The following is a 10,509-nucleotide window of genomic DNA, read 5'->3' as shown; positions in this document are numbered from 1 at the left end:
AAGGCCAAAACCTAGGAAGAAACCTAGAGAGGAACCAGGCTATGTGGGGTGGCCAGTCCTCTTCTGGCTGTGCCGGGTGGAGATTATAACAAAACATGGTCAAGATGTTCAAATGTTCATAAATGACCAGCATGGTCGAATAATAATAAGGCAGAACAGTTGAAACTGGAGCAGCAGCACAGTCAGGTGGACTGGGGACAGCAAGGAGTCGTCATGTCAGGTATTCCTGGGGCATGGTCCTAGGGCTCAGGTCCTCCGAGAGAGAGAAAGAAAGAGAGAATTAGAGAGAGCATATGTGGGATGGCCAGTCCTCTTCTGGCTGTGCCGGGTGGAGATTATAACAGAACATGGCCAAGATGTTCAAATGTTCATAAATGACCAGCATGGTCGAATAATATTAAGGCAGAACAGTTGAAACTGGAGCAGCAGCACAGCCAGGTGGACTGGGGACAGCAAGGAGTCATCATGTCAGGTAGTCCTGGGGCATGGTCCTAGGGCTCAGGTCCTCCGAGAGAGAGAAAGAGAGAAGGAGAGAATTAGAGAACGCACACCTAGATTCACACAGGACACCGAATAGGACAGGAGAAGTACTCCAGATATAACAAACTGACCCTAGCCCCCCGACACATAAACTACTACTGCAGCATAAATACTGGAGGCTGAGACAGGAGGGGTCAGGAGACACTGTGGCCCATTCCGAGGATACCCCCGGACAGGGCCAAACAGGAAGGATATAACCCCACCCACTTTGCCAAAGCACAGCCCCCACACCACTAGAGGGATATCTTCAACCAAAAGTCACCATTGGCCTCATGGTTTGCTTCCACTCTGGTAACTGAGTTAGGAAGGACACCTGTATCTTTGTAGTGACTGGGTGTATTGATACATCATCCAAAGTGTAATAAATAACTTCAACATGCGCAAAGGGATATTGAAAGTCTGATTTTTTTTTACCAATAGTTGCCCTACCTTGCGAGGAAAACCTCCTTGGTCTTTGTGGTTGAATCTGTGTTTGAAATTCACTGCTCGACTGAAGGACCTTACAATGATTGTATATTACACAGAGATAATGTCACAATCGCCGTAGTGGAAATGACCGGACCAAGGTGCAGGGTGGTCAGCGTACATTTGACTTTATTATAAATGTTGCCAACAAAACAAGAAACAACAAAAAACAAACGTGAAGCTCACTAGGGCTATACAGGCCACTAACAAAGACAGCTACCCACAACTAAGGTGGAAAAACAGGCTTCCTAAGTATGATTCCCAATCAGAGACAACGAACCAAGAACCTGATGTCACTCTGACAGAGCTCTAGAGTTATTCTGTGGATATGGGAGAACCTTCCAGAAGGACAACCATCTCTGCAAGAACCTGATGTCACTCTGACAGAGATCCATTATTGTTATTTTATTGTTACCTTTTTCAATGTTTTATTTTATACTTTAATTTATTTAATAAACAATTACTTATCTCTATTTTCTTGAATGCTAAGCATCACGTTTGGAGGAAACCTGGCACCATCCCTACGGTGAAGCATTGTGGTGACAGCATCATTCTATGGGGATGTTTTTCAGCAGCAGGGACTAGGAGACTAGTCAGGATCAAGGGAAAGATGAACGGAACAAAGTACAGAGAGATCCTTGATAAAAACCTGCTCCAGAGTGCTCAGGACCTCAGACTGGGGCGAAGATTCACCTTCCAACAGGACAACAACCCTACGCACACAGCCAAGACAAGTCTCTGAATGTCCTTGAGTGGCCCAGCCAGTGCCCGGACTTGAACCTGATCGAATATCTCTGGAGAGACCAGATCTGCAGAGAAGAATGGGAGAAACTACCCAAATACAGGTGTGCCAAGTTTGTAGCGTCATACCCAAGAAGACTTGAGGCTGTAATCACTGCCAAAGGTGCTTCGACAAAGTCTTGAGTAAAGGGTCTGAATAATTATGTAAATGTGATTTTATTTATAATTTGTTTTTCAAAAATGACTCAAAACCTGTTTTTGCTTTGTCATTATGGGGTATTATTTTTTGATGAGGGCAAAAAAGTATTTATTTTGTTTTAGAATAAGGCTGTAATGTAACAAAATGTGGACAGAGTCAAAGGGTCTGAATACTTTCCGAATGCACTGTGTGTGTGTATATATATATATATAAAACATACTAGCCTGGTGGAGAGGTATGAGATACTATGATGATCTGTGATAGTTCAACCTAACCCCCTGTGAGCCCAGCTTGGACCGTATTAAGCCAGCAGTATGAGGCTTCTTAGCGTTAGCTAGCAGGCTAACAGGCCAGTAACAGAGGCTAGCTAGAAGCTGATTTGAGACTTACCCTCTAGACTGCCCAGCCTGGTCAGTAGTTTGGGCCGGTTGGGGGGTGGCGGGGTGCCGGCCCGGCAGGATGGTGGGTCCATTGGGTGGGGTGTCTCCTGTCCCCCTCCTGTCTCAGCCTGTCCCAGATTATTGTCCACACAGGACTCACAGAGGGACGCATCCTCCTCTCCACCCTCCTCACTCTGGCTAGGGACGGCCACCATCACAGTATCCTCTGTCAGGTCCATCACTGAAACAAACAATATCATCATCAACAACACAGTCCTCTGTCAAATTATTGATATTAAAAGTTTTCTTGTGAATCTGAAATGAATCAGCTGGCTTACTGTGGTTCTGATCTCCTATCATTGTGCCTTTATAAGATGCCATACATAATATGACTGCAGAGGTTCACGAAAACAGCCGACACTGCACTGCAGTCCTAAATCAAATTTTGGGGGGACATTTGTCCTACCTGTAGAGGGGTAAGAGGTCAGAGGTTAGAGGTCGGAGGTCGTACCTGTAGAGGGGTTGTCTTCGTCGCTGACCAGGTCCTCTGAGGTGGTTGCCAGGGGAGCCAGAGGTTCCTCCTCCTCTGCATCTGATTGGCTGGGAGGGTCCTCTACCCCCCCACACGCTTCACAACAGTCTAAACACACACACACAAACACAAACACAAACACAAACAAACACACACACAAACAAAAACAAACACACACAAACAAACACACACAGGAGTTATACGTTTATCGGCATGAAAATATTAACTTTTTTATTATTACTGTGTGTGTGTGTGTGTGTGTGTGTGCGTGTGTGTGTGTACCTGTGTGTGTACCTGTGTGTGTGTGTGTACCTGTGTGTGTGTGTGTGTGTGTGTGTGTGTACCTGGCTCAGTCCCCTCCAGGCCCCTCCTAACCAGTTGGTCTGGGGTCTCCAGGCCCCTCCTAACCAGTTGGTCTGGGGTCTGTGGTACCGCTGCCTTCCTCTCTACAGCTGAAACACACAGAACAATATCAGCAGGTTCATCCTACATTCCGTTAGATAAAAGTCAAGTGTCCATCTTGGTCTCTCACCTGAGGAGTTCTGCTGCTTCTTTTTCCTCCACTTCCAGGGTTTAAAGATCCGCCCCAGACTGGCCAGTTTACTGTTCATCCTTACGGGAGGGGTCCGCACCCCCGAGACCACACCCCCCAGAGCACCCTCCCCCTGCTGCTGCTCCATCACTGAGAGGAGAGAGGGAGGAGGAGAGGAGAGGAAGGGGAGAGAAGAGAGCTCAGATTTAACACAGCATCACCTATAGGACTAACAGGGAACTGTTAGAGGGTAGTGCGAATGGCCCAGCACATCACTGGGGCCAAGCTTCCTGCCATCCAGGACCTATATACTAGGCGGTGTCAGAGGAAGGCCCAAAAAATTGCCAAAGACCCCAGCCACCCTACTGTGTCATAGAATGTTTTCTCTGCTACCGCACAGCAGGCGGTACCAGAGCGCCAAGTCTAGGTCCAAAAGGCTTCTTAACAGCTTCTACCCCCAAGCCATAAGACTGCTGAACAGCTAATCAAACGGCTACCTATTTGTATTGTCCCCACTCCACCCCCAATTTTTACGCTGCTGCTACTCTCTGTTAATTATCTATGCATAGTCCCTTTACCTCTACCTACATGTACATATTACTTGGTTTACCTCAACAACAACAAAAAACGACCACAGACTGGTTCAATGCAGACTGTAAAATTATAAGGAAAAAACTTAGAACACTATCAAACCAAAAGCACAGAGACCCAAATAATGGTGAATTACACCTTCATTACTGTGAGACTTTAAAACTCTATAAACGTACTCTCAGAACCAAAAAAGCACAGTACAACAGCAAGCAGCTGACACTAACAACTTCTGGCAAAACTGGAAAAACCTAAAAGAAAATTCAAACTAGAGGAATTAGAGATACAAAATGGGGACATACGGACAACCCATTTAAAAACCCTCTACAATATCGTTCAAATTGATGCAAATGCAGAACAATGTCAAATTCATGAGAAGTTCAATGTATTAGAAAAATTTACTGACCAGGAGCTGACCAGGAGCTCTATAAGAAATTTCAGGCACTCACATTTTTTAAAGCATGCGGGCCTGATGGTAACCTAAATCATTTCAGGTTCTGCCCCAAATCCAAAAGACTGCTGAACAGCTTCTACCCCCAATCCATAACATTGCTGAACAGCTTCTACCCTCAATCTATAAGACTGCTGAACAGCTGCTACCCCCAAGCCATAAGGCTGCTGAACAGCTTCTACCCTCAATCTATAAGAACAGCTAATCACATGGATACCCGGAATATCGTATAAACCCAAGATGGCGTAGCAGTAGGACGTGTGTGTTTGTCTTTGTCTTATCCCGTGTCTTATCCCGTGTCTTATCCCGTGTCTTATCCCGTGTCCTATCCCGTGTCTTATCCCGTGTAAATAGCCAGTATTTTTCGTATATAACTTAATCTCACTTTCTATCTACGAACTAAATATACTTTCCTGCAACCTGCCTCACCCAATGTGGTACGGATCTGCAAGTTGTATTCCTTAAAACTGGAACTTCCATCAGGGTCAAGCCAGCTAACTAGCTACTAGCCTTTGTTAGCCACGGCTAGCAGTCTTCACCTTTTTCTCAGTCACCAGCCAGCCTTAGCTCGGACAAAACCTACCAGTCTGCACAGCGCGATATCAACCCAGAGCATATCGGACTGCTTCTCTCTACCACATCACCGGATTCCTGCCGCTCTGGATCATTACACCGGATCATCGCAGCTAGCTAGCTGCAAACGTGTGGCTACTATTAGCTAACGGTCCCGAAGCAAGCACCAGCTAGCCTTGAGCTAGCGTCGAGCTAGGCCCATATACCAGCTAATTCTAGGGCTACAATACCTCCTTTGCCAATTGGCCTGGACCCTTATTATCGACACGGAGCCCCGCCGATCCATCAAGACTGGACTGCCGACGTGATCGCCCGATGTGGTCTCAACAGGCTATTCTGTTACAATGTCGCCGGCCCGCCTAGCTTTCTGAACGCTGTGTCCTGCTCACCTAGCGTAGTAGTGACACCCTGACTCACCTATTGCTGCTCTTTTGACCCTATGATCACTCGGCTACACAGCTGATGCCCCCTGGACTGTTTCAACAACACGGTACCTCATTTTGTTTACCTGTTGGACCCAGCCCCGAACTCAGGTCCTACATGTGCCTAACTGACCCGCTCTGCCCATTCATCGCCATTTAGCCATTGTTGTCTTAGCTCTCCTGAGCAACACCTGTGATTGCTTTATGCCTCTCTCTAATGTCAATATGCCTCGTCTACTGCTGTCTTTGCTAGTTCTTATTGTTCTATTTCACTGTAGAGCCCTCAGGCCTGCTCAAAATGCCTTATAAAGCTCTTTTGTCCCACCCCACACATATGCAGAGACCTCACCTGGCTTAACTGACGCCACCAGAGACAAAACCTCTCTCATCTTCACTCAACACTTAGGTTTACCTCCACTGTACTCACATCCTACTATACCATTGTCTGTACATTATGCCCTGAATCTATTCTACCACGCCCAGAAATCTGCTCCTTTTATTCTCTGTCCCCAATGCACTAGAAAACCAGTTCTTATAGCCTTTAGCAGTACCCTTATCCTACTCCGCCTCTGTTCCTCTGGTGATGTAGAGGTTAACCCAGACCCTGTAGCCCCCAGTTCCACTCCTATTCCCCAGGCGCTATAATTTGTTGACATCTGTAACAGTAAAAGCCTTGGTTTCATGCATGTTATTAGAAGCCTACTCCCTAAGTTTGTTTTATTCACTGCTTTAGCACACTCTGCCAACCCTGATGTCCTAGCCGTGTCTGAATCCCGGCTTAGGAAGGCAAACAAAAATTCGGAAATTTCCATCCCCAACTACAACATTTTCCACCAAGATAGAACTGCCAAAGAGGGTGGAGTTGCAAACTACTGCAGAGATAGCCTGCAGAGTTCTGTCATGCTATACAGGTCTATCCCCAAACAGTTCGAGCTTCTACTTTTTTTAAATCCACCTTTCCAGAAATAAGTCTCTCACTGTTGCCGCTTGTTATAGACCCCTGTCAGCCCACAGCTGTGCCCTGGACACCATATGTGAATTAATTGCCCTCCATTTATCTTCAGAGTTTGTTCTGTTAGGTGACCTAAACTGGGATATGCTTAACACCCAGGCCATCCTACAATCTAAGCTAGATGCCCTCAATCTCACACAAATTACCAAGGAACATACCAGGTACAACACTAAATCTGTAAACATACCTCTGCTGTCTTCAACCTGGATCTCAGCGATCACTGCCTCATTGACTGCGTCCGTAATGGGTCCGTGGTCAAATGACCACCCTCACCGTCAAACGCTCCCTAAAACACTTCAGCGAGCAAGCCTTTCTAATCGACCTGGCCCGGGTATCCTGAAAGGATATTGACCTCATTCCGTCCGTAGAGGATGCCGGGTTATTCTTTAAAAGTACTTCCCTCATCATCTTAAAAAAGCATGCCCCATTCAAAAAATGTAGAACTAAGAACAGATATAGCCCTTGGTTCTCTCCAGAGCTGACTGCCCTTGACCAGCACAAAAACATCATGTGGCATTCTGCATTAGCATTGAATAGCCCCCGTGATGTGCAACTTTTCAGTGAAGTTAGGAAACAATATACCCACGCAGTTAGGAAAGCAAAGGCTAGCTTTTTCAAACAGAAATGTGCATCCTGTAGCACTAACTCCAAAAAGTTCTGGGACACTGTAAAGTCCATGGAGAATAAGAGCACCTCCTCCCAGCTGCCCACTACACTGAGGCTAGGAAACACTGTCACCACCGATAAATCTACGATAATCGATCATTTCAATAAGCATTTCTCTACAGCTGGCCATGCTTTCCTCCTGGCTACCCCAACCCCGGTCAACAGCTCTGCACCCCCCGCAGCAACTTGCCCAAGCCTCCTCCATTTCTCTCAAATCCAGATAGCTGATGTTCTGAAAGAGCTGGAAAATCTGGACCCCTACAAATCAGCTGGGCTAGACAATCTGGAACCCCTATTACTAGCCTGTTCAACCTCTCTTTTGTATCGTATGAAATCCCTAAAGATTGGAAAGCTGCCGCGGTCATCCCCCTCTTCAAAGGGGGAGACATTCTAGACCCAAACTGTTACACACCTATATCCTACCCTAACTTTCTAAAGTCTTCGAAAGCCAAATGAACAAACAGATCACCAACCATTTTGAATCACATCTCCGCTATGCAATCTGATTTCCAAGCTGGTCATGGGTGCACCTCAGCCACGCTCAAGGTCCTAAACGATATCATAACTGCCATCGATGAAAGACAATACTGTGCAGACTTTTCTTCGACCTGGCCAAGACTTTCGACTCTGTCAATCACCGCATTCTTATCGGCAGACTCACCAACCTTGGTTTTTCAAATGAATGCCTCGCCTGGTTCACCAACTACTTCTCAGATAGAGTTCAGTGTGTCAAATCGGAGACACGTATTGGCCGGACCTCTGGAAGTCTCTATGGGTGTGCCACAGGGTTCGATTCTTGGACCGACTCTTTTCTCTGTATACATTAAAGATGTCGCTCTTGCTTCTTATTCTCTGATCCACCTCTACGTAGACGGCACCATTCTGTATACTTCTGGCCCTTCTTTGGACACTGTGTTAACACACCTTCAGATGCGCTTCAATGCCATACAACTCTCCTTCCGTGGCCTCCAACTGCTGTTAAATGCAAGTAAAACTAAATGCATCCTCTTCAACCGATCGCTGCCCACACCCACCCGCCCGTCTAGCATCACTACTCTGGACGGTTCTGACATAGAATATGTGGACAACTACAAATAACTAGGGGTCTGCTTAGACTGTAAACTCTCCTTCCAGATTCACATTAACCTGTTGAATCTATGGGGGCGCTATTTCATTATTGGATTAAAATAAAAGTGCCCGTTTTAAGCGCAATATTTTGTCATGAAAAGATGCTCGACTATGCATATAATTGACAGCTTTGGAAAGAAAACAGTCTAACGTTTCCAAAACTGCAAAGATATTATCTGTGAGTGCCACAGAACTCATGCTACAGGCGAAACCAAGATGACACTTCAAACAGGAAATGAGCAGAATTTCTGAAGCTCTGTTTTCCAATGTCTCCTTATATGGCTGTGAATGCACCAGGAACGAGCCTGCGCTTTCTGTCGTTTCTTCAAGATGTCTGCAGCATTGTGACGTATTTGTAGGCATATCATTGGAAGATTGGCCATAAGAGACTACATTTTCCAGGGGTCCGCCCGGTGTCCTTTGTCTAAATTGGTGCGTAATCTTCAGTTGCGGGCATTTTCTCCTGGGATTCAGAACAGAAAGCACACGATATATCATCGAAGAGATATGTGAAAAACACCTTGAGGATTGGTTCTAAACAACGTTTGCCATGTTTCATTCGATATTATGGAGTTAATTTGGAAAAAAGTTCGCCGTTTTGATGACTGGATTTTCTGGGTTTTTTGGTAGCCAAACGTGACGCACCAAACGGAGCGATTTCTCCTAAACAAATAATCTTTCAGGAAAAACTGAACATTTGCTATCTAACAGAGTAAATTGTATGTAGTCTATCACAGTGCCATCCATTTTGTCACCAAAGCTCCATATACTACCCACCACTGCAACCTGTATGCTTTCGTTGCCTGGCCCTCGCTTCATATTCGTCGCCAAACCCACTGGCTCCAGGTCATCTATAAAAGTCTTTGCTAGGTAAAACCCAGCCTTATCTCAGCTCACTGGTCACCATAGCAACACCCACCCGTAGCACGCGCTCCAGCAGGTATATTTCACTGGTCATCCCCAAAGCCAACACCTCTTTGGCCGCCTTTATTTCCAGTTCTCTGCTGCAAATGACTGGAACGAATTGCAAAAATCACTGAAGCTGGAGTCTTATGTCTCCCTCACTAACTTCAAGCATCAGCTGTCAGAGCTGCTTACCGATCATTGCCCCTGTACATAGCCCATCTGTAAATAGCCCATCCAACTACATCATCCCCATATTGTTATTTTTTGTTGTGCTCTTTTGCACCCTGGTATCGCACATTCATCTTCTGCACATCTATCACTCCAGTGTTTAATTGTTAAATTGTAATTATTTTGCCACTATGGCCTATTTATTGCCTTGCCTTCTTAATCTTACCACATATGCTCACACTGTATATAGATACTTTCTACTGTATTATTGACTGTATGTTTGTTTATTCCATGTGTAACTCTGTGTTGTTGTATGTGTCGAACTGCTTTGCTTTATCTTGGGCAGGTCGCAGTTGCAAATGAGAACTTGTTCTCAACTAGCCTACCTGGTTAAATAAAGGTGTTCTCAACTAGCCTACCTGGTTAAATAAAGGTGTTCTCAACTAGCCTACCTGGTTAAATAAAGGTGTTCTCAACTAGCCTACCTGGTTAAATAAAGTTGAAATAAAAAAATAAAATGTAGTAAATATTTTTCTTACCTCTTATTTTTCTTAAAACTGCATTGTTGGTTAAGAACTTGTAAGTAAGCGTTTTACTGTAAGGTTTACCCTGTTGTATTCGGGGCATGTGACAAATAGAATTTGATCTGATTTGATTTGGGGAAGAAATGGCAAGAAAATAACATAATTCAATAACCAGGGCCTGGGCCTTCGTCAGGGCTGCAATCTGAGCCATACGCTCTTCAATATTTACATCAAGAAATTGGCCACTATTCTAGAAAAAAAAAGAGAAAAATACTCAGGCCCTTGTGTTAGTCTCCACAATTCAGAGGTTACATGCCTGCTCTTCGCAGATGACCTGTGCCTGCTGTCACCCACATCACATGGCCTACAGCAGAGCCTGGACCTGCTAGAGCAGTACTGCCAGACCTCGCATTAAAAGCCCCAAAATACGATTTTCCAGAGAAGATCCAGATCTCAGGGAATTAGACCAACTTCTCAATTGGTACAAAATACTGTATATAGAGTCCTGCACACACTACAATTACTCAGATTTAAAATAAGCTCAACTGGACACCTTAATGAGGCAGTGAATGAACTGAGAGAGAAAGCACGCCATTAACCAAACAATTCAAATGTAATTTAAAAAATATGTCTAAAAGTAATTGAATGTGTCATTGAACCAATTGCACTTCATGGCAACAAG

At 45.1% G+C, this 10,509-nt stretch overlaps 1 protein-coding gene across 4 annotated transcripts in view; it reads right to left on the bottom strand.

Annotated features, from left to right (window-relative positions):
• LOC110494855 (phosphatase and actin regulator 3) overlaps positions 1 to 10,509 on the bottom strand; it is a 91,907-nt gene that overhangs the window by 45,159 nt on the left and 36,239 nt on the right. For all 4 annotated transcript variants that reach the window (XR_016488121.1, XR_016488122.1, XM_036950992.2 and 1 more), the window contains exons 2-5: positions 3,390 to 3,539; positions 3,202 to 3,309; positions 2,837 to 2,965; positions 2,336 to 2,566 (exon numbers count right to left, since the gene is read on the bottom strand). Coding sequence is in view for 2 of the 4 variants with exons in the window: in XM_036950992.2 (XP_036806887.2) it covers positions 2,336 to 2,566; positions 2,837 to 2,965; positions 3,202 to 3,309; positions 3,390 to 3,539 (618 nt within the window). In the remaining 2 variants the exon portion in view is untranslated. The remainder of the gene's footprint in view (positions 1 to 2,335; positions 2,567 to 2,836; positions 2,966 to 3,201; positions 3,310 to 3,389; positions 3,540 to 10,509) is intronic.

The sequence above is a fragment of the Oncorhynchus mykiss genome, chromosome 17, assembly GCF_057628025.1.
Source record: "Oncorhynchus mykiss isolate SJ-2025 chromosome 17, ASM5762802v1, whole genome shotgun sequence".
Classification (NCBI taxonomy): domain Eukaryota; kingdom Metazoa; phylum Chordata; class Actinopteri; order Salmoniformes; family Salmonidae; genus Oncorhynchus; species Oncorhynchus mykiss.
This window is presented reverse-complemented; position numbering and strand designations above follow the sequence as displayed.